This window comes from Polypterus senegalus, chromosome 11, assembly GCF_016835505.1.
Source record: "Polypterus senegalus isolate Bchr_013 chromosome 11, ASM1683550v1, whole genome shotgun sequence".
NCBI lineage: Eukaryota > Metazoa > Chordata > Cladistia > Polypteriformes > Polypteridae > Polypterus > Polypterus senegalus.
Genome location: NC_053164.1, coordinates 30,660,336 through 30,685,918, shown reverse-complemented (window position 1 = coordinate 30,685,918; position 25,583 = coordinate 30,660,336). Strand labels below are relative to the sequence as shown.

The window sequence follows — 25,583 nt, the reverse complement described above, 5'->3', positions numbered from 1 at the left end:
TTTTCATTTTGCTATCTCTCAGATGCGCTGATTTAATGCTTTGTTTATAATAGCTTCACATGAAAAAATATTTCTATTTCAGAGACTTACTACCTTGCTTGAAGGACATCATAAACAGGCCAGTGGATGATGCAGTCAATATGTGTCTGCACTACATCCTGCAACATCTTGGCAACCCAGGAACCTATGTAACAGTGTGAGGACTGCAGCTTACAGTTTAACACAATCATCCCTTAACTTCTCCACTCTAAAAATCGCTCAGCTTTCTATCCCTGCCTCCACTTGTCACTTACTCTAAACTCACTTTTAGCCCGCATGCAATTGGCACCGGTGCCCCCAAGGATGTGTGCTTTCTCACACTACTCTTCTCCATCTATTCTAAAAGACTGCACCTCTAAGGACCTCTTTGTCAAACTCTTCAAACATGCGAATGACACAATCATTACTGGACTCATCAGGAATGGTGACAAGTCTGCATACAGAAGGGAGGTTGAGCAGCTGGTCCTTTGATGTGCGGAGAACAATCTGGAGCTAAACATGGTCAAAACTGTGGAGATGACAGTGGATGTCTGGACAGGCCCCTCAATATTACCTCCCCATACTTAAAAATAAGGTAACGGCTGTGGAAACCTTCACATTTTTGGTCTCAATAATCACCCATACTTGACATGAAAAAACAATATAAACTCTTAATAAAAAAGACACAACATCAGATGTACTTCCTGTGATGGCTGAGGGAGTTAATTCATCACAGGAGGTGCTACTTCAGTTCTACATAGCAACCATTGATTCAGTTCTAATGTTATCTATCACAGTGAGGTTTGGACCAGCAACTAAATAAAACAAGAACAGGTACAGTGAATAGTGAAAACTATCACTGGCACAAATCTTCCCTCCTTACAGGACCTGTAGTATTCCAGAGTAATGATGCGGGCAGGGAAAATCATCACTGGCCCCTCACATCCAGGCCACAATTTTTTTTTTAACTTCTCCCATCTGCTGATAGTTACAGGCTAAACTACACCAAAATAAGCAGATATAACAGCAGTCTCTTACCACAGGTCCTCAAGCTCAGAAACGGTTAGTTCGGCTGTCCATGTTCAGTATGGACACCCCCAGTCTTGGTAACAGGACTATATTGTTGCTACATAGCTAACAGATGGGTGCATTTAGGTTTTGTATGTAATTACAGGTGTTAATAGGTGATAACAGTGGGCTATAAAAACGCACTGTGTCTAGCGAACTGATTAAAATCCAATTATTAATAAAGGAGTGATATGGACAAGAATAAAAAAAAAATATGAAAAAAATGATATGCTGTGAAAACTGATATTAGCAAACAAGTAACAGGAATAAAGGTGCATGTTGCCACTTAAAATGTAAAAGTTTAAACAAATAAAACCATATTGCCGTGAGTTTCCTATTAGAATCAAAAGACATGCTGTAAGGTAGATAATATGAGTTGCAATAAGAGTCAGAGTAGGTATGTGAATAAATGGGTTCAGCGGTGCTCTTCCAAGTAACTGTTCTTCCAATGTGTATGTTTCTGCTGCAATAGGGTCCAGGCTCTTGTGATTCTGTAGTAGAGGAAACAGGTACAGAAACCAGATGGATGAAATGAATTGGGAACCATGGTAATATAGAGACCGATAAGCAATTCTAGAAATGTTAAGTATAGTGCAGGGAAAGTGCAGGGGTAGTGTCAGCTCATTTTAAAGCACAATGACAAATGTAACATACAGGTCTGTTCAACAAAATGCTAATGCACAATTATGTTTGATGGGTTACTAAACATAACCTAAACAAGTAGCATCTCACTGCAGTACAACAATATCGAGTTTAAGGCGTATTTGAGTACTTCATTTTCTTTTTCACTTTTTTTGAACACTGTACAAATATAAAGCTAGAAATTGTGGACTAGCAATGTAGTTATTGAAAAAAAGGACAACACAAAGTATTTATTTAGTTTCTGATGTAATTTGTACAATGGTCAATTCAACACATTTTATAATGTATCACCTGCCCTTTAGGTTTGACAGTCATACAGTATATGGGCAAAGGTGGTTAGCTGAGGGTAGATGGGTAGAAAACATCTGTTTTCACAAGTTAGCTAGGCACTCTAAGCACACTTAGAATGACAACCCAATTCTGTGGAATGCTCTTCTATGGAGTACTCAATGACAGACTACACACAGGTTAAATTATTTACTAACTCCAATTATGTGACTTGCTTTGTGTTGCTGATGTCAATGTTTTCATCTTCCCAACGTGCACATCAGTCATACTTCTGCATTTTTAAAGCATCAGGACTGATAAAGGTATTAGTTATTTTCAACTGGAACCATACTATCTATGTGTGTTCCAGTTGTGAGAAAGTAGGGACTGCAGAGCAACTGGCATAGTACTAAATGTTTGGTTAGATTCATGAGAATGTCATTATGAGGAGTCTGAATATAATCATCACAAAAAATATAAATCAAAGTAAAAATACCTTAATCTGCTCAAATAAAAATGAAAGCAGAACCATACATATAAGTGTTGTGCCAAACGCTTGGGATAGCAATGTACCTGTGTGTTAGTTAATGTGCTAGAGGCATTTAAAACTATTGTTCTTGATTTCACTTGCTAAAAAGAAGCAAGCATTTTGCTAATGGTCACTTTGTCAACAAATACAGTTAAGTGATTATTAATCCTAATTATATGGTGTAGTGAACGCAGGAACAAATTGCAAACAAGTTCATTGTTTGGGCTGAGGACGAAGCTAATACTAGAAGCTTTTGTCACATTTTACAAACTTTAAAAGCTTTTGTTTTCATTTAAAAATGAAAAGGTTGTTTTCTGAAATTGTGTTATGCATAGGACTTACCACTTACAGTATTTTAAGGAGCAACCACCTACAGTAAAGCAATTCAATTAATGCAAAAAAAGTTTTATGAAATTGGAGAAAAAAAAAAAAATCAGGATACATTATAATGCAGATATATTCATAAATATGCAGATTCATGATGGAGTACAGATAACTCATCTATTAAAAAAAAAAGGCATAGGTTGTTGGAAAATTATACTTTTTCCCCTTTTGTTAATTTACTTGCTAATTCAGATTGTCTTCAATAACATTTACATTTCCAAAGGAATGATCATTGCTTTCTAAAATGAAGACAAAACGATATTGAATTTACACTTGGAGATATACAGAATTAAAACACACTTTAAAGAAAATATACATATATTAACAAAGATATAGTGAATGTACCTGTATTTGTATATAGCTATCAGAATCTGTGTCATTATCTTTATTATATTATCTCTCTCTCTATTATATCTATATATATATATCTATATCTCTATATATATATATATATATATATCTCTATATATATATATATATATATAATATTTATATCTATATATCTATATATCTATATCTATTATCTATTTATATCTATTTATATCTATTTATATCTATATCTATATCTATATCTATATCTATATATATATATATATATATATATAGATATATATATATCTATCTATATCTATACATATATATATCTATATATCTATCTATATATATATATACATACACACACACTGCTCAAAAAGAATTAAAGGAACACTTTTTAATCAGAGTATAGCATAAAGTCAATGAAACTTATGGGATATTAATCTGGTCAGTTAAGTAGCAGAGGGGGTTGTTAATCAGTTTCAGCTGCTGTGGTGTTATTGAAATTAACAACAGATGCACTAGAGGGGCAACAATGAGATGACCCCCAAAACAGGAATGGTTTAACAGGTGGAGGCCACTGACATTTTTCCCTCCTCATCTTTTCTGACTGTTTCTTTACTAGTTTTGCATTTGGCTACAGTCAGTGTCACTACTGGTAGTATGAGGCGATACCTGGACCCTACAGAGGTTGCACAGGTAGTCCCAACTTCTCCAGGATGGCACATCAATACGAATCATTGCCAGAAGGTTTGCTGTGTCTCCCTGCACAGTCTCAAGGGCATGGAGGAGATTCTAGGAGACAAGCAGTTACTCTAGGAGAGCTGGAGAGGGCCATAGAAGGTCCATAACCCATCAGCAGGACCAGTATCTGCTCCTTTGGGCAAGGAGGAACAGGATGAGCACTGCCAGAGCTCTACAAAATGACCTCCAGCAGGCCACTGGTGTGAATGTCTCTGACCAAACAACCAGAAAGACTTCATGAGGGTGACCCAAGGGCCCCATGTCCTCTAATGGGCCCTGAGCTCACTGCCCAGCAGCATGCAGCTCGATTGGCATTCGCCATAGAATACCAGAATTGGCAGATGCACCACTGGTGCCCTGTGCTTTTTACAGATGAGAGCAGGTTCACCCTGAGCACGTGACAGAAGTGAAAGGGTCTGGAGAAGCCATAGAAAACATTATGCTGCCTGTAACATCATTCAGCATGAGCAGTTTGGTGGTGGGTTAATGATTGTCTGGGGAGGCATATCCATGGAGGGTCACACAGACCGCTACAGGCTTGACAAAGGCACCTTGGCTGCCATTAGGTATCAGGATGAAATCCTTGGACCCATTGTCAGACCCTGTGCTGGTACAGTGGCTCCTGGTGCACGACAATTCCTGGCCTCATGTGGTGAGAGTATGCAGGCAGTTCCTGGAGGATGAAGGAATTGATACCATTGACTGGCCACCACACTTTCCTGACCTAAATCCAATAGAACACCTCTGGGACATTATGTTTTGGTCCATCCAATGCCACCAGGTTGCACCTCAGACTGTCCAGGAGCTCAGGGATGCCCTGGTCCAGATCTGGGAGGAGATCCCCCACAACACCATCTGTCATCTCATTAGAAGCATGCACCGATGTTGTCAGGCATGTATACAAGAACATAGGGGCCATACAAAGTGCTGTGTACAATTTTGAGTTGCTGCAATTAAATTTTGGCAAAATGGACTAGCCTGCCACAATTTTTTCACTCTGATTTTTGGGGCATCTTTGAATTCAGGGCTCTGTAGGTTGATCATTTTCATTTCCATCAAACGATGTGGCATCCTTTCGTTCCTAACACATTACCCAGTCTATATCAGTATAGATATCCAGGAGGATTTCTTTTTCCCATTGAGATCTGATGTGTTTTCAAAAAGTGTTCCTTTAATTTTTTTGGCATCAATGTTTCCTGGATATTATAATAGTTACTGTGGACTTTCATCTATAGTAACGTGGAAGAATAACTTCAATAAAGGGGACTTTAGAATATTTTGGAGGCCCTACTCCTTAGCATGTGTGATCCTAGGTTAATAAATTGTGGCGAGAATAACATGGCAGTTTTTTCTGGGATTAAACTTAATCCCTTAAAAATGTAATTAAATTTATTTAACACAGAATTGTGGAATTAATTTGTTACAATGGAGCTGTGTTTTGGGTATACAGATTTTGTTTTTGTCATTATAAATGTTTATGATGTCTTGTTCATGTAATAACTATCATGGAATGTTATTTTGGCAGATCGTGTTTCAACATTGGACAGAGGGTGGTGACTGGCCAGGATTGTACAAAATTACTTCAGTTCCATATCTATACTAAGAGTAATTTCCAAACTATAGTCAGATATATAGTCAGAGCATAAACTAGGAACAATTAGTTTATTTTGCCTTTAAAGCTCTATTCATATACTATAGTAAACAGTCATTGTGTCTTTCACAGTTGTGTGCACTAATGTATATGCTGATCAATTTAGAAGTCCTTGGTAAAAATCCTAAGCATTAAAGATAACATTTTTTCAATGCTGTCATTCGACACAGCATTAAATGAAGTTCAACACAGACATGAAACACTATCGCTTACAACAGATTTTTTTTATATTTGATCCTTTGGACAGAGTTTTAAATTTTGATCACAGTGATAGACAGAAATAGGACAAACTATTGAGGACTATGCACATCAAATCTGGAAGGACTGTGGAAAAAACATACTTATATACATGAAACATAGAAAAGAGGATGAAACTGTCTTCATTGCATATTACTTTGAATATGTAAAAATATTCAAGCATTTTGTATTTAATTTTTATAAGTTCAAATTTTTTTAATATTACTTAAATAACAGTATATTTAACATCTAGCAAATTACATCACTACTTAAAAGGCAAGTTTGAAATGGATGGTTTTAATCCTGAGAATATACAAAATACTTCACAATATGAATTTAGTTAATATTGTACAAAATGTGTATTCTGAAAGGTTTCCTTTACAAACTCTTAGCAAAAAGGTGGTCACTGTAAAAACTGCACAATTATAATATGAAATGCATAAATAATATCTGGATTAACATGGGGTTAACTGAAACTACATACTAGTTTACCAAAGGACTACAAGTTTGAAGTGACAAAAAAATAGCACTATAATATAAATAAATAAATAAATAAATAAATAAAAAAACAACACATTTAATACCACTAGAAAGAGGAAGAAAATACCTACAAACAAATGAATATATATTAGATTAGAAAACTACTTACCATTCCAGTTTCTGCTGTAAAAATTACAATCTCATAAAGTGGTGCAAGCTGTTGGAATAAATACTCAATTCCAGGTCTCTTTTTAAATCGCCATCCAGTTACCAACTAGCACAGAAAATGAGATAGATTAGCAACTGTCTGTCTTAAAGTTAAAAACATTTGAAAGGATGCTTAGTATACCAGACTGAACTAAGTACAGTATATTCAAGTCAAAACTGAGAACCTGAAGATAAAACATTGGGGGTAAAATTACACAACATACAGTTTAATTGTGATGACTTATGATGGTCCAGGTCAGCTAAACACTCTTTGGCTGCTTCTGGGAACCACTTGAACCCGGAAACACTGATTACATAAACAAGGATGAGTCAGACAAATGAGGACACGTGCCGTCAGCAAGAGGTAGTGCAAGTGCATTGTGCTTTTATTCACAAAAACAAAAAAAGTGTCCAAAGTGCACTGCAGTCAATAAATATATAATCCCTAAAATTAAGTGAGCAGTGAAGGTTAAAAAAGTTCAAAATCAAAAAATAAATAATCCTTTAAGACCTCAGTGAAAATTAAGATCAAAAATATCCTTCATTTAAAACCTTAAAAAAAACAAAAACTCTGTGCTCCCTTTAAAATGTCAATTAAATTCTGCTTGGGTCCTTGCTGCTACCATTTACTTTAAATATAAATTCACAAACCAAGCAAAACATTTGATCATGCCTAATGACCTTGCAGTTCATTTTATATAAACATGTCACTATGAGTCCTACCCAAGGAAAGTTTTTTTAATATTAGTACTTTTTTTTTTTATAAACATACCATACCCTGAAAATCCAATGCAGCACCCTGACTCAAATTAGAACACACTTCAAGTAATGTATTAGGTACATTTGGCCAAAAAAGATTTAGATTGAGTGTTTTTGGACATCAACCCCAAATAAAATGTACAAAAGCAACACTGAAATTTTGTTTTTTCTGTGATGTTTATTTCAAAGCACTGGAATTAAAAAAAAAATAAATAAATAAAAAAAATTTTTTACACTAACATTATGTTAAAACGTTTCCAAGAAAAAAAAATGTAAAGACGTTTGCATAAGAATTCATTATCTGTTCTGTGGAACAAATTATTTAGGAAGACAAAAAATAATTGCCTATCAAAGACACTGCTGTCACTACAGAATCATTAAAACAACAACCAACACAATTTCTGGATAAAAATACAGTTAAGGACAGCTGTAAAAATATAGACCAGGGGTAGCGAACTCCAGGCCTGGAGTGCCACAGTGGCTACAGGTTTTCATTCTAACCCTTTTCCTAATCAGTGACCAGTTTTCACTGCTTCCTTTCTTCATTACATGGCAGCCAAGAAGTAATGAGTTTTGAACCGAGCTAACAGATGAACAGCTAAACTGGGGCTTTAAACTCCAACCAATTTCTTAATGAGAAGCCAATTCTTGCTGTTAATTAAACCCTCTATTTAATTCCATGGCTTGTTGCTGCTCTCATTCTGCCACAGCACATATTTCGAAAACTGTTGTTTTTCTGTTCTTTCTAAGAGCACCGTCAAAGTGTTTTGGTGACCAGAGAGATCAACCTTACCAGATATTGTGTGATGGGCACAGGGGAGCTGGTCATGTGGTGGCTTGTTTTGTGTCTCATTATTGTTTGGCTGCTAATTTAAAACAAAATAATAAACAACTATGGGGCCTGAGTCAAGTTAATTTAAAGAAGTAATCAGCAGCAAAAACTGGTCAATAATTAAGAAGATGATAAGAATGAAAATCTGCAGCCACTGTTGCACTCTAGGCCTGGAGTTTGACACCCCGATACAGACTAAAGAGCATTTAAAATAAAATAATCTAAATGCATACATTTGGAAAGGGGTAGAAAGTAATATTAAAACATTTGGTTGTCCCACTGGTTACTGTTTGTTTTATTATCAGAAAGCAGATTTACATCAAACCTCCCAGACACTGCCTAAAAAATGTCATCCTTTAAAAAACTCTGTGGCCAATAACTATTTTGAAGGAGCTAATAGGGTTCAGTAGCTGAAAATGGAGTAAAGGAACCCCAGTTAACCAGATCAAGAGCTCTGCATAATAAACGCCTCCACGGATTTCAGGGACAAAAGAAGCCTTTAATCAAAAAGAAATTTGTAAATGCTGGAGCCTGAGCAACAGAGTTTGTTCATTACAATACGTAACAGTGTTTTGTGGTCAAGTGAGACCATGATAAATCTTTTTCCCAAAGCTCATATAAAGATGTTTTACAAATAGAACTCTGCCCATAGCTCCAAAAACACCATACCTACAGTGAACAATAGTGCTGGTAACATTATGCTTGTCATCACCAGACACTGGGCATCTGGTCAAAAGAGAAAAAAGAATGGGCTGTGGAAAAAACTAGCAAATATTGCAAGCAAACCTATTTCAGTAACTTAAAAAAATTTAAGATTGAGCAAAAATTTCACATAATGGTCTCATGTGTGATCATTAAAAAAAATTATATTCTGAAAACATTTTTTTTTTTTTTAAATTGGTCTGTTTTAAGTATTTTATAAATGCCTTTTTATTTTTAACAAGTAAATAATTTAGTGTTATGTTTTTCAAAGATTTAACTGAAAACCTGCTTCAGGATTCTTAAATTATATTGAACAAGGTTAAAACTCACAACTTCTGATCAAAAGGCATGTAAATGTTTTTCTAGGATGGTGTCTATGCTGTCCTAATATGTGACTGAAAAATCAAAGCAGGTTAAGAGTGGACACACAACCTTTAGGGTGACAGTCTTTTTCAATTCTCAATATCTGAAAATGGTTTCTGGTTACCATGCGAGTTAAAGCACACCTGTCGATGTATCAAGGTACCTAGGTTGAGTGTGCATAGAGATGGGACATGACAGGTGGTGGAGCCCAAAGCAGAAAAGTACAGATGGCTGTCTGACAAGGGTGAGGGGATTAAAGGGACCCTTTCTGGAAGAAGAAAAAAAAAAAAAAAAAAAACACCTGTACGCCTGAAGCATTTAATGGTCAGTATTATATTATTTATGATTCAACAACTTTGAAAAATCTTCATAAACTAATGCTTAATATTTTACAACTGCCTGGCGGTCTCCTTTAAACAAATGAAAATGTGCAATCCACAAAGGAAGTGTATATTTACAGTCCAGTAATACTTGATCAATAGACCAAAAAAAAATGTACTGACATTTAAGTGGAGCTGAAGATGAGCACCCGGCAGACATCAAAAAAGTTCACTATGTAGACATTAATTCAGATTATGGAATGTTGTATAGTAGGCTTTTGAGATTAACCTCTCTTCAAGACTAAACACACACACAAGTTACCTTCCAACATTACCACTGTGATTAATGGCAGTTGTTTACTTCTTCTAGTTTTTCACCAAATGCTTTCTTTTCCTAAATAAGCAGACTTACAAAACAACCACAAGATTTCACCTTGTTTACAAAAAGTCCACAATAAACATCTGTACACTAATCTGGATTTTCACATCCCTATGAGTGAAAGTCTTAATGTGGAAAGCTAAACCCTTCAAAACATTATTCCAGCCATCTATAAATGGATGCATTTCCTTTAAGGCAACATTCACACCAAAACAATTATAATAATAAGAGACTGTTACTCTTTTACAGCTAGAACTTTTAGAGTTTAATCAGGTTCACTCACCGACCACTCTGGATGAAGTAGAACATCAGTCAGCTCTAGGACAAGTGTGTACGGTGGCTGATAGTATGGCTCCTTCAATGGGTCTGGGAGCAGTTTGGGACTAGTGGGTTCAATAATCATCTGCACAAATGAGGGGGAAAAAAAACATTTACTTACTTTGAATGTGTGCACACACATATATACTCACTTAACATACACTCATTTTATATACATATATCATAGATAAAATGTATACACACACAGGAAATAAATGCATTTTGTGTATAATGCAAAACTATAATCAATTATTTATATATACTGATTATTAGAGAATTTATTTTAAACATAACAGGAGCAAAAAGGTCAAAATGACACTGAAACAAGACTTTATAACATGAAACAGATAAAACAGCCATTTGAAATTTTAAAAGGATATACTTTTCCATTGGATAGTCGAACCCCGGATTCAAGGTTGGGAGAGAGATCCTGCCCCAAGTGGAGGACTTCAAGTATCTCGGGGTCTTGTTCATGAGTGAGGGAAGAATGGAGCGTGAGATCGACAGGTGGATCGGTGCGGCGTCCGCAGTGATGCAGGCTTTGCATCGGTCTGTCGTGGTGAAAAATGAGCTGAGCCGTAAGGCAAAGCTCTCAATTTACCAGTCGATCTACGTTTCTACCCTCACCTATGGTCATCAACTATGGGTAGTGACCGAAAGAACAAGATTGCGAATACAAGCGGCTGAAATGAGTTTCCTCCGCAGGGTGTCTGGGCTTTCCCTTAAAGATAGGGTGAGAAGCTCAGTCATCTGGGAGGAGCTCAGAGTAGAGCCGCTGCTCCTCCGCATCGAGAGGAGTCAGCTGAGGTGGCTCGGGCATCTGATCAGGATGCCTCCTGGACGCCTCCCTGGTGAGGTGTTTCCGGCACGTCCAACCGGGAGGAGGCACCAGGGAAGACCCAGGACACGCTGGAGGGACAACGTCTCCCGGCTGGCCTGGGAACGCCTTGGGATTCTCCCGGAAGAGCTGGAAGAAGTGGCCGGAGAGAGGGAAGTTTGGGCCTCTCTGCTTAAGCTGCTGCCCCCGCGACCCGACCCAGGATAAGCGGAAGAGGATGGATGGATGGATGGATATACTTTTGCAAATCTACAGCAGAAAACATTTAAAACATTTTAAATTAAGACATTAAAATTTAGCTTGAAATATTCAAAACACAAAGTAAGCCCCAGGGATGAGGATTATGCCCATGACACTAACCTGTCTGTAATCTTTAAAATATTTGCAAGTCCTTCTTATCTGTTGAAACACTGGTGGGTCTGGAATGAATACATTAAAATATATTTAAAAAAAAATCAAAAACAAAACAAACACAGACAATAGGAACGGCTCTCTTTATTAAAACTTCCATAAAACCAACAAAACAAAAAGCAGGTTCAAATATCCCAAAATGTCTACATTTTTTGTTTGGAGTTGGTGCAGTTTGCAAGGATTTTATAAATTAACTGAATTTTCCTAAGTGAAACGTTTAAGCATAACACTGTGATTTTTAAGATAATTTTTAACTGTTTATTCAAAGGCCATTAATGTAGTTATGCCGACTGTCCTACAAACAACCACAAATATAGTCAATTGTTAAATGTACTATAGACAACTGCCCCACTAAAAATTCATCACAACTAAAAAAAAAAAACTGTATATCTACAAACACCACTAGTTTATGAGCCTATGGAAACCTAGTCAGCTTTTAAAGACTTTACCAAGCTTCTGAACTAGTGTTGGACAAATGCATTTTACTTAAAACAATTTACAATTTTTTAGCTTCATTATTACACCGAGTACTTTGTGTTATAACTCAATTTTTTAACATTCTATTATAGGCATAGAAATACTACTTCTCAAACATCTACATTCCTTTGCTTTTCATTGAACTTGACACTCATTCTGACAAACTAGTAGGTGGTGCCCTATAACATCCATTGTACCTGGAGAACATAATGGTATATTTTTTGACAAGTGAAACTTAGTTTAAAGAGTTTAGCTTTAAAGAGAAGGATTACACACACACAAAAAAAAAAGTTTCAGATTCCAATAAAGCCACATTAACCAAAAATCTAAATCGGCATAGCTTGTGAAGTCAGGCCTAAGGGTAAGACTACAGTGCAGTCAGGTCTCACTCATTCAAATGGCATACCAATTATCATAACAAAAGGCAATGTAGCATAATGATGGCTTTTGCTTCAAACGTACCAAAAAAAAAAAAAACCCACACACTTTTTTTGGTTGGGAGGGGGAGTTGATTAAGTTCCCACCCTTGCCTGCCTGTGCCCTCAATAACCACAGTCAGGGAAATGTTAATGCAGTAATCTCCAGGGAACACTGTTTAGTGATGCGATCATTGTCACAAGCTCCAAACCAAACCTGTTCTCCTCTGAAAGAAATATATTTCTAAATGTCATCTGCTGCACCTCCAAATCTGCCAGCTCTCAAGGGAGAGTGTGGAAAGGGTATTGATGACAAAAACTGGTACAATATGGGGTCAGCAGAAAATATGGTGTTAAGTTATAGGAACTCAACAAATGTTACTTGACCAAGTCTATGTTAACTTCCTGAAGAAACGAACAGTTTACAATTGACACACATTTACTAAATTGAATCATAAACTATAACCACATTTTAAAATGTATGAATTTATAATAAATATGGGCAAATGGTTTTTCCTAACAACTTCCAAAAAAACAAATAAATACTCTATTAAAACAAACATGCAAATATTCTATGTAGCTTAGTAAAACTGTTATGAAATAACTTTGGCAGTTAAAAACTAACAGACTATTTTATCTCATCTTAAATATTTTTAAATAACCAGATAAACAGATAAAATTAAAGTCAAACTCTCCTTAAAATTTGCAACTTTAAAAATATTCTTAGCATTCTAAAATAAAGCACCAGAAAAGCTTGTAATAAACAGTTTACATATTTAAAATTGAAAACCTAAAGTGCAGTTAAATAGTTTAAACTGTTTATGGCAGCACAGTGGATAACACTGCAGTCTCACACATAAAAAAACTGGGTTTGAATCCTAACCCTATTAAATGTGTGGAAATGTCAACATATTCTATAGTCCGTGTACATTTTTCTCTAGGTATTCCCATTTTTCTCTTACATCCAATTACTGGGAGGTAATGAAAAATTCAACTTTAACTTGTTACGAGTGAATGTAGATCTAAGCCAGAAAGTGCCTACCAAAAGCCTGATGATTCTTACTATGATTCTTATGCTGCTGAACGAATTTTTCCTGAAGTTGGATTAAGTGTGTTTAGGAAATGGATAATTTCCCATTGAACTTATATTTTTAAAATAAATAATTAGGTTCCATGAGCTATTACAAATGGAATTTAAAATGGAAATAAAATAAAAAACAGTCTGATACAATAACATTTACACTTACACTGTATATTCAAAGACAGATTGCTTTATAGTAGTATGTAAATACAACACAACCAGTAATCTTTACAAAGTAATAAAAAAAATAAAATTTTAAATAGCAATGCATTATTAAATAAACAAAGTTGTTTCACATAATACCTACAAAAAAAAAAAAAAAAAAAGTAACATATGTAGGACATATTTCTACCAAATTTACATTTCTGCACTAAAGAAAGTTATTGATGCTTAAGTGGCAGCTAGAAACCAAGCCTGACAAACATTTCTTTTTATATTCCAACTGAAGACTTGCCCGAAATCAATGTTGATTTTACAGTACTTCTGTTGGCTTTTTTCTACAGAGTCACAACGGAGGAAAGGGGTTGTCTTTGTTAGGGTCACAATAACTGAGGAAGGAGTCTTAGAAAGGAACAGAGGCAATTGACTAATAATGACATATGCCACTTTGGTCAAGATGAAAGCTGCCATTGTTCGATCCTCCAAAAGCCTGTTCATTCCCCCCTGGTTCAGCTGGTTGTTTTAAATAAACATCATTTTAAACTTCAGCAGCTTTCTGCCTCTCAATCTTCCCTGGTAGATTTGCCAGGATTGCTGGGCAATAGGGTAGGAGATGCCTGCAGAAGGCAAGGGATTACAGATCCATAAATTAAGTATATTTTATTTAATGTGTTAAGAAATTATGGTGGCTAGACAATCCACATGTATATTTGATAACATGTTAGATTTTGCAACATGACAAAATCCTGTGTGGCAATAAGCCATAAAAAAATCCAAGCAACTGTCAAAAATCAGGAAAATAATGTGCCCGTAAAGATAACTTTTTTTTATTTTAATAAAATAAAGTAGTATTTTAACAGAATTGATTCCCCCCTGCTGCAAAATGCACTGCTGAAATATGGCAACACAAAAAAACAAAGTGGAGAAAAAACCCTGCTTTAAAAAAAGGATACCTAGAAACGTCAAGGGCATTTGTATCTACAAGTAGTTGAGGGCTACATTTATAAGCCATTCAAGTTTGGAGTAAATAAATACCTGCTGCCAACAATGCTATAGTGAGATGATGACACAGAACTAAGTGGAGACAATTATATTATTAACCACTGTTATTTTTGTTATGATGAGTGAAAAACATATTGTGCCTGGTGTAACCTCTTCTATATTTTTATAAAATGAGACTGGAATGCATAAACATGTATTACCACACAAATATGTGCACATTTACAAAATCAACTAAATAGAAAATCTGCCATTATCAAGTACATCCCCATCTGGCTTTATGCCTATCCAATCTGCCACCTACCGCCTATCTTTAACTTCAATTTAGATGCCATTAGTTTCTCTGGATACCCATTTTTTGTTCCTTTTAGATGCATGCTGGTCTTCATTCCCATTCAGTTCCATATCTCTTGGGAGAAGTATCTCTAAATTTTGTTTAAGTTTTTACTGCAAAGAAATCTGTCTGCTTAGGGAGCAAGAAACCTGGCCAGCTGTAGGCTCTGAGACACTTCTTTTTACCCCCTGGGACTGGCCATTTAATTCATTGGCCCCCCGGTCATTATTAGACTTCATTACAATATCAGGCAGTATTAGCACATAACCCGACTTAGTCCCCAGGCACCACAGTCAAAGAGAGAAGAATTAATTAGATGATGACTACATCACATCCCTATTGTTCTGGCATCCTATTTCAAACAAGGACATGGACAAAGTTAGACTACTTGTTTCTGGATTTTTAGGCAGTAAATTTAATTAAAATTCATAAACAACAAAGTAGTCAGGGTATTTGAATAAAGCGGTTTACTACATGAAAATTTTAAAAGTATTCTAGCAGGATATACATAATAAGAAGTTTCATCCACAAAAAGACTACCTACCACACACAACACACAGTTTTAAAAATATAAGTGCACATAATTATCAGCACAAAAGAAGTTTGTCATCAGTAAACCCTGAGAGCAAACACCAATCGCGTTTCTGTAAATGTGATGGCAAAGTAGTACTCATGTGTCCAAACTCGGGTGTCAAACTCTAGAATGCTAAAGGTACCAAAAAAAGATTATACGGCAGTGTTGCGGGGTCTTTCTAACCTTTCTTCCTTACTATTACAAGATTTCTTCAACCAGTCAGCAGCAGATTTTCTGACCTGCTGAGAGGCTATCCGTTGTAACTACTTACACCAGCTGGCCTCAGAGCTACCATAAATGGCACTGTAAAGCAGATGAAGTAAAAAATTTAATAAGATTAAAGAAACAACAAAACTAAACAAACTTACCATTATCAAACTCGTCAGGAATCTAGAGAGAATACAAAAAAGAAAGAATAAGTGAATGAACAAAGATATTTAATTTACCCAACTGCACATGGTGAGGAGGGGGTGTTCCTGTTTAGTTACACACTACAGAGCACCAGGTCTTCAATTACGAGTCAAATTAATCTCCAAACAGATGAATATTCAGATACATCTGCTATAGGCCTTTATCGCAGCTGGGGTCTCGGGCTACAGCCTAGGGGGGGCTTCAAAAGAACAGATCGCTGCATCCCCCCATAGAATGACGCAGTGGGGTAGCGTGGGAAACTTAGACTTGGGGCTTGAATTATAGGCTTGCTCTTCGAGGGCATGTGTGAGCATATGTAGTCCAGCAGACATGCATATTTTTACCTGTGAAAGCACACATGCACAGATTTTTGAAAAAATAATGGAAGCAAAATTGCAACACAGCACAAAGCACACATACAAGGTCTGTCATTAAATAAATGACAAAGACCAAAAACCTTTAAAGACCAATAATCAATGTATTGATGGATCTCTCATAATAAAATTAACAATTGTTTCCAAGTTGGATCACCATAAAATAATGTATTTACCCTAAAAATTCCCTTAATACTCACATCAATCTCTTTAATTTCATGACAGACAAGCATTACCATTTTAACTTTACAAATTCAAAATTTCATCCTTTGTTCTCTCCAATTTAACTCTGTAAACTACATAATTCTATGACTTACATAATTACTTTGACTGGGACGGTTGTTACTGAATGAATTTTTGGTTAAAATGTAAGATTTATGAATATATCAATGAAAAATAATTCTGCTTTAAATTTTTTATATTAAAACATTTATAACATAAAACATTACATTACAATATTAACACTTTGGACCCTTATTTGCTAGTCTGCCTGTTCTGCCAAAGCGAACAAGCCTGTGATAAAAAAAAAAAAAAAAATCAGCTTTAGAGAAGATAATACTGTAACATATGTAATACGAGAATAATACACTATAATATTTACTGCTAACAGATTGAAGTGAAGTTCATTATGACTGAGGAGAAAAAAATACATTTATCTTTACTAGTAAATGAATAAATGCATACATATTTTGCAGAACATCCTCTAGTTTTAAAGTTTCAATTCAACAAGGTCATAGAACTCCCTCCTGTGGTTACAGAGATTCATTACATTTATGACAGCCAGAGATCTCTGTCATTTGACAAAATTAACTCACTACCAAAAATTGCTAATTGTATTCTAATTTATAAAAAAACAAACCGAATGCAAAAGGAGCTTTGCTGGTGAATTTCTTCTTAAAACATATTACAGTTATTTTATAGCCAGAAAAATATGTATCACACACACACACATACACACACACACACACACACACACACACACACACACACACATACACACACACACACACACACACGTCGGACAAAAGTAGGTTTATAGTTGTTTGTATGGAAAAAGACATGATGGTTATGATTATTACAATAGCTATATCAATTTTATTAACTCAAAAGAATCTCATAATGGCACAGTGCACTTAGGTGCAATCTTGTAAGTTTTACATACACACACACACACATATACATATATATACAGTGGTGTGAAAAACTATTTGCCCCCTTCCTGATTTCTTATTCTTTTGCATGTTTGTCACACAAAATGTTTCTGATCATCAAACACATTTAACCATTAGTCAAATATAACACAAGTAAACACAAAATGCAGTTTTTAAATGATGGTTTTTATTATTTAGGGAGAAAAAATCCAAAACCTACATGGCCCTGTGTGAAAAAGTAATTGCCCCTTGTTAAAAAATAACCTAACTGTGGTGTATCACACCCGAGTTCAATTTCCGTAGCCACCCCCAGGCCTGGTTACTGCCACACCTGTTTCAATCAAGAAATCACTTAAATAGGAGCTGCCTGACACAGAGAAGTAGACCAAAAGCACCTCAAAAGCTAGACATCATGCCAAGATCCAAAGAAATACAGGAACAAATGAGAACAGAAGTAATCGAGATCTATCAGTCTGGTAAAGGTTATAAAGCCATTTCTAAAGCTTTGGGACTCCAGCGAACCACAGTGAGAGCCATTATCCACAAATGGCAAAACATGGAACAGTGGTGAACCTTCCCAGGAGTGGCCGGCCAACCAAAATTACCCCAAGAGCGCAGACACGACTCATCCGAGAGGTCACAAAAGACCCCAGGACAACGTCTAAAGAACTGCAGGCCTCACTTGCCTCAATTAAGGTCAGTGTTCACGACTCCACCATAAGAAAGAGACTGGGCAAAAACGGCCTGCATGGCAGATTTCCAAGACGCAAACCACTGTTAAGCAAAAAGAACATTAGGGCTCGTCTCAATGATTGCCAAGACTTTTGGGAAAATACCTTGTGGACTGATGAGACAAAAGTTGAACTTTTTGGAAGGCTAATGTCCCGTTACATCTGGTGTAAAAGGAACACAGCATTTCAGAAAAAGAACATCATACCAACAGTAAAATATGGTGGTGGTAGTGTGATGGTCTGGGGTTGTTTTGCTGCTTCAAGAACTGGAAGGCTTGCTGTGATAGATGGAACCATGAATTCTACCGTCTACGAAAAAATCCTGAAGGAGAATGTCCGGCCATCTGTTCGTCAACTCAAGCTGAAGCGATCTTGGGTGCTGCAACAGGATAATGACCCAAAACACACCAGCATATCCACCTCTGAATGGCTGAAGAAAAACAAAATGAAGACTTTGGAGTGGCCTAGTCAAAGTCCTGACCTGAATCCAATTGAGATGCTATGGCATGACCTTAAAAAGGCGGTCCATGCTAGAAAACCCTCAAATAAAGCTGAATTACAACAATTCTGCAAAGATGAGTGGGCCAAAATTCCTCCAGAGCTGTAAAAGACTCATTGCAAGTTATCGCAAACGCTTGATTGCAGTTATTGCTGCTAAGGGTGGCCCAACCAGTTATTAGGTTCAGGGGGCAATTACTTTTTCACACAGGGCCATGTAAGTTTGGATTTTTTTTCTCCCTAAATAATAAAAACCATCATTTAAAAACTGCATTTTGCGTTTACTTGTGTTATATTTGACAAATTGGCGGCACGGTGGCGCAGTGGTAGCGCTGCTGCCTCGCAGTTAGGAGACCCAGGTTCGCTTCCCGGGTCCTCTCTGCGTGGAGTTTGCATGTTCTCCCCGTGTCTGCGTGGGTTTCCTCCGGGCGCTCCGGTTTCCTCCCACAATCCAAAGACATGCAGGTTAGGTGGATTGGCAATTCTAAATTGGCCCTAGTGTGTGCTTGGTGTGTGGGTGTGTTTGTGTGTGTGTCCTGCAGTGGGTTGGCACCCTGCCCAGGATTGGTTCCTGCCTTCTGCCCTGTGTTGGCTGGGATTGGCTCCAGCAGACCCCCGTGACCCTGTATTCGGATTCAGCGGGTTAGGAAATGGATGGATGGATGGATATTTGACTAATGGTAAAATGTGTTTGATGATCAGAAACATTTTGTGTGACAAACATGCAAAAGAATAAGAAATCAGGAAGGGGGCAAATATTAATTACATACATGCAGTGGTGTGAAAAACTAATATATATATATATATATATATATATATATATATATATATATATATATATATATATATATATATATATATATATATATATATATATATATATATATATACACACACACATATATATACACACACACACACCTATAAATACATATATACACATACATACTATCTGAATATCCAAACTTTAATCCTAAAATTCCTGTGCCCCACTTAAAAAGACAAGCTTGGTAGGTTTAAGCTCCCTTTCCCATCCATATTAAAACAGATATTGCTATTGAATTCAGTTAAGGATCCTACAACATATATTTTTACATTTCTTGATTCTTGAAAATTCTGCAAGCAAAGGTATGATAAGCCATTTGCTCAACTCAAGATTTCTAATTCACCCAATATTTCCACAATAATTTCAAATAAAAATTTGAGTATCAACTTAGAAAGACTCAAATATCATTGCTTTGTAGCTTGCACCATTCACCGTCAGTTTACTGACTGAAGAAATCTTGTACGATCTTGTTTGTACGATTATCCAGTTTCTCCATATCTGAATTCTTACTGAAGAACTTATTTAAATAAGCACATGGTATCCACCCAACTTATTTAGCTATCACTCACAAAGCAATCTTGACATATAATGCACAGTGCTGTGAAAACAGTTTTGTCCCTTCTTAATTGTTTGTTTTTGTACAGTGAATGGCCTCAGACCTATGGACAAAAACACAGAGTACAGTGTTTAAATCTGTATTTTAATAATTCAAGGAACAAAGTTATCCAACATGCCTACCAACCACGTGAAAAAAAAAATTGCCTCTACTGTCTCAATACTTGGTTTCAGCACATTTAGTAACATAATGTCAAATTATAGGAATCATTTAGTTGAGATCAGTCTTTCACTTGGGAGTTGAGAAATTTTAGCCCACTGTTTTCTATATGACTGCTTTAATTTAGACACATTAGTAAGTTCATTTCCAGTATTACTACAGCATCTCCTTTAGGTTCAAGTTATGACTTTAAATAGGACACTAAAAAACATATCTTTTATGTCTTCTAAACCATTCAGTTTTAGACACCCCTTCCTGGTATGCATCATTGTTCTGCTGCAAAACCAATTACATTCAGGTCATGGAGAGATGACTAGATAGAAATTCTCCTTAAGAATACTCTGGTAAAATGTAGAATTCATGGTTTCTTCAAAAATGACAAGACATCCAGGTCCTGAGTAATTGTACCGCTAAACACATGCTCTGTTGTAGGTATGATTATCCTATTGTCAAATACTGCATTAGGTTTACACTGAGCATAGTGAGACCTATGTCATCCAGAGAGATCTATTTTGAGTCATCTATCAATAGAAAATTATTTCAAAAGGCCTGGAGGTTATCCAGGTGTTTCTTTGCAAATGTGAGATAAATGCTATTACTCCCATGAGTCCTATTTTTACTCAGTCTTTTTCTTAAAAGATAGTTATAAGTACTGACCTTAGCTGAAGTTAGAGAGGCCTGCAGTTCTTTAGATGTTCTCCTGGGATACTTTGTGACTTCTTGGAGAAGTCATCATTGTGCTCAGGAGGTAATTTTGGCAGGTTAGTCATTCCTGTCAAGATTAACTACTGTTCCAAACACTCTTCATTTGCAGATAATGGCTGTAGTGGTGCAGTGGTGTTCCAGAACCTTAGATACTGCTTTGTAACCTTTTCCGGATTGGTAAGTTTCAACATCTTTTTTCCTGGTCTCTTTTGGACTTTCCTTTGATCAAGGCAGTGTGATCTTCTACAAACTTAATGGTGAATACTTCACTCACATTAAGGGTCAATATATGGCAAGGTTAAAATTTAACGGGGCTGGGTGCAATCAGGTCTGACTGTGTTTGGTTAACCAAGTCCAGTTAACTCTGGTCAGCTGCTTCAGTTGGCAACTATTGGGGCAATTCCCCTTTTAAAACAGGCAATACTGGTGTTGGATAATTTTATTACTGAAGTATGTTAAGTAGCAATTTGGAAAGGATATTATATATGTGTACTCTGGTTCCGTTTATCTAATATTACATTTTGCCTAAATATCTGAAGCTATTAGTATACAGTAACAGAGGATATCTGGGGAATGGAAGGTTCAGCAAATATTAAATTATTGCCTTCCCCAGCAGCTTTATGCATAAGGTGAGAACCAATTCCCAGAAAGGCCACCAGTATACTGCAAGATAAACTCATGCAACAAAATGCACAGAGCCAATTTAGTGTTCTCGATTAGCCTGATAGTCACATCTATGGGATGTGGGAGGAATCCAGGAGTACAAGAAGAAAACCTTTAAAGAAACAAGAAGAACATACAAGTTTCCTAGAGGCAGTGCCAAAATATTGCCCTGTCTCTTATCTTTTGTATAATTTTGTGAAAAACCACACTTTGATGTGTACTTAATTTACAATGCTGTGGAAACGAAGTATTTACCTGCTCACAATAAAAAAAATAAGCCATGCAACCAATAAAACTCTTTTTTCACCACCCATTCTGAAATGCTACAACTTCAATAATATGGTATATCTGAACACAAAGAGGTGGGAGCGGGGTTTAGAAAATAAAGGACTTTCAAAAACAAGACAACATTTTATTTCTGGAAATCAAGGTGTATATGTATTCATTAAATATATGTGTTATATATACATATTTTCTGACCTTGTTTATTCTAGTGTCTGGCAACAGAAAGCTGGAGCTTATTCAGGCAAAATTAGAAGCAAAGAGGACAAAAACAGCCCTGGAAGGGGCACTCAACTCTTGCACAACACACTCACACATACATTCTCTTCTTTGTTCCATGGGTTAATTTAAAATTGCCAATACAGGTTAAACTTTCTGGCCATTTGGAGGTGGTTAATGTAATACCCACAGAAAATATCATAGGCATAAACTCCACACAGATAGTCATCAAGCCAAGATTCAAAATGAAGAATCCAGAACTGTGAGTGAATACACAAAACAGTGAAGAAGCCATTCTGCCCCCTTTAGGGTAAAGGGTTTTTAATAGACACAGGTATGACTGATAATTTAGTTATCTTGTATTCATTTCAAAAATTAAGCACCATTTTTGAAAGCAGTTCTGTAGAAAGATCATTGATAGCTTTATAAATTATACAAATAGAACTTAGTTTTCATTACTCACACTATTTGTGAAAAACACACATGGAAGGAATGCATAAACCAGCAAATGAAGAGAATTAAACTGAAAGTTAAATTTAAAGGCAAGGTTTACAGATGTATTAGTTCTGACTTATGTCCACACTACTGTAGGTTTCCTTTTCAATTTATGTAAACTGTTTATACATAGATTAATAACAGTGACAACAGGCTGCAGAGTATATCAATTCAAAAAAACATACCACAGACAAGTTTAACTTTGTTAAACTGATTTTGATTAAGGGCAAGATAGGATCAAACAAATGCAAAATTAAAGAAGCATTTAAAGGGCTTCTGGAGAAGAGAAAAAAAAAAAGTAAAAGACAAATTGATAGCAAATCAGGCATGTACAGCCAGTATGTATTGTACTTCTCACACACACAGCAAAATCATGGATTATAATCACAATTAGGTACAGTACATCACCACCACAGGAGTAGCCATGTATGATAAAATCCATTTTCATAAAGTGAGGAGGGGTCAAACACCCAAATAAACGAACCACGATCAGTCTGTAGTCATACCCTTCTGCTTCCAGTGCTCTTTAGCTTTTCATCCCTGCCTATCAGCACATTTCAGTTACAAAGAAGATTGCGTTGATGCTGTCTTATTTTGTATGGTGGCAGTAACACCTCATACAAGGGAGAAATCCTGTGACATGCCAACAAACATTTTGTACTGAGTGAATACAGATTCCACTCTAGGGATTTTAGAGAATGTTCACAGCAAATGTAAAAATAAACTACAGCAGAATACCACCATCTCTGTAAGTAGTATGGTGCTATTGATTTTTATGATCAAATTATAGGAAAGGAATGAGGAAATAATAATGGTTTTAAAATATAAAAACAAGTTCTTCAAAGACGACCCAGGATAGATGTTTCCAATGAGGCATTGTCCTTGAGTTAAAAGCCTTAATGTGTTACACCAACATTAAAGCAATGAAACAATGATTTGACTGAAGGAAAGTTTATACACAAAAACATACCATAATAATGGGATTCTAATTGTTGGCATGTGTCAAAGGTTATTGAGTTAGGATATGGAAGGAAAACCCAAGGGTATGGGAAGCAGAGAGAGAGTTTAAATCCAGTTTCATGAAGCTATAAGACAGCAATTAACCACTGCAAAAAGACAACATATTATTCTCTGGCTAAAGTGCAGAAAGAAAGAAAAAAAAAAAAAAAAAAAAATCTCTTTCCTCTGCTTATACAGCAGACTTCTTCCATAGAATGTAACTTTCTTTAATTCATGACTGTGTTTATTTTTCCTTAATGTGTCTTTGCAAATGCCAAATACAATTACTGAAGAGTAAAAATGTAACTATTTGTGTATCAGTAATCGCTACACCATGTATCTAGTGGAACACTATAAAAATGTAAGTAAGTGAAATGCCACATAATAAAAAGGGAACGATAAAAGAATACAGTAAGTATTCTGAGTAATGCAGAATAAAAACGGTCCATGTTCTTTAACTAATAAAGGACATTTTAGGACTAAACTACTTAGAGAATGTTATGTTAATCTGATAAAATTCATGCTCAAAAAGTATGCAAGGTTGTTTCAAAAAGAAAAAAAATAAAAGAAAAATTATAGTTAATACAAAATAATTATTTTTCATCTTGGCTGTGCATAAATGAATAAATTAAACCAATACAGAACAAATTGGGCAACTACACTTCAAGCACAGATCCTTAATTACCATAACAAAACTTACAATACAGACCAACTGGGAACTAAAAAAACAAAAAAAGCAATTGAATACTTTTTAAATTACAAATTACTCAATTTTGTCATAAAGCGTATATAAAAATTCCTTGGCTATAAACAGTATTTTTGAAAAGGTGTTATATTAATATTGTTCCTGAAAGGCATCAAAAAAGATCTACCTCCCAAGTCACTCCCACCAACACCTTCTGTACTTGCAGTCTTCACACAGACTTGTAAGGCACACTTTCTATACAGGTAGGCTGTTGTGAAAGTGCAGGCATGGGGCTTAACAACAGCCAGATACATTTTATACTCTCTTTGATCCCTCAGAAACTTCCCGTGGGAGAATTCTTTCCCCTTCCTTTATTTCTACCAACATCTGTCACCTACTATGTAGCTGATAAAGTACTAAAATATCCTTTCTGTTATGTCAAGTGATTATGACGATTTGGAATTGTGGGTTGAAAACGAAATATTGTCCATAGGTTCCAAAATACTGACTTCATTTAAAGCTGTAATCTTCCCCCCCAAAAAAAAAAAAAAAAAAAAAAAAGCAACAAACCAAGGTAAACATGAACAATGAGCGACAATATTTTACTTTAATAAGGGGGGGGAAAGCTGACTTGATTTAAAAAAGAAAGCAACTTATTTTAAATGACCACATATCATCCATCTGACCAAGATACTCATAAATTAAGCCGTGCTGATACATTTCCTCTTTGAAAGAAATCATATGTCTTAAATTTTGTTTATTACAAGGAAAGAAACAGCTTTTACTAGAAAGAAAAAAATCACTTACTTAGATTAGGATATAGAGAAAAGCCAAGCAAAATGACACCTTTTATTGGCTAACTAAAAAGATTACAATATGTAAGCTTTCGAGGCAACTCAGGGCCCTTCTTCAGGCAAGATGTAATGATTACATCTTGCCTGAAGAAGGGGCCTGAGTTGCCTCGAAAGCTTGCATATTGTAATCTTTTTAGTTAGCCAATAAAAGGTGTCATTTTGCTTGGCTTTTCTCTACATTCATAATGGCTAACACGGTACAACAACCTAGTAGTTTAGATTAGGATAGTAAGTGTGGATTTAGCTTTGGCTACTGCAGTGCCTAAAAGACACTAAATTACAAAATAAAGGTTGAGTTAATTTCTTGTCGTCCGAGTTCATTTTACTTTGCAACAGAATCCTAAAATGACTTTGCTTATTGACGCTATTAGACAGCTAACTAATTTGATACTAGATGATTTAAAATTTAAA

At 35.8% G+C, this 25,583-nt stretch overlaps 1 protein-coding gene across 1 annotated transcript in view; it reads right to left on the bottom strand.

Annotated features, from left to right (window-relative positions):
• Positions 1-25,583, bottom strand: part of timm50 (translocase of inner mitochondrial membrane 50 homolog (S. cerevisiae)) — a 68,594-nt gene that overhangs the window by 20,452 nt on the left and 22,559 nt on the right. Inside the window, exons 4-7 of the mRNA XM_039768274.1 lie at positions 15,873-15,894; positions 11,414-11,472; positions 10,181-10,300; positions 6,505-6,609 (exon numbers count right to left, since the gene is read on the bottom strand). Of these exons, the coding sequence (XP_039624208.1) occupies positions 6,505-6,609; positions 10,181-10,300; positions 11,414-11,472; positions 15,873-15,894 (306 nt within the window). The remainder of the gene's footprint in view (positions 1-6,504; positions 6,610-10,180; positions 10,301-11,413; positions 11,473-15,872; positions 15,895-25,583) is intronic.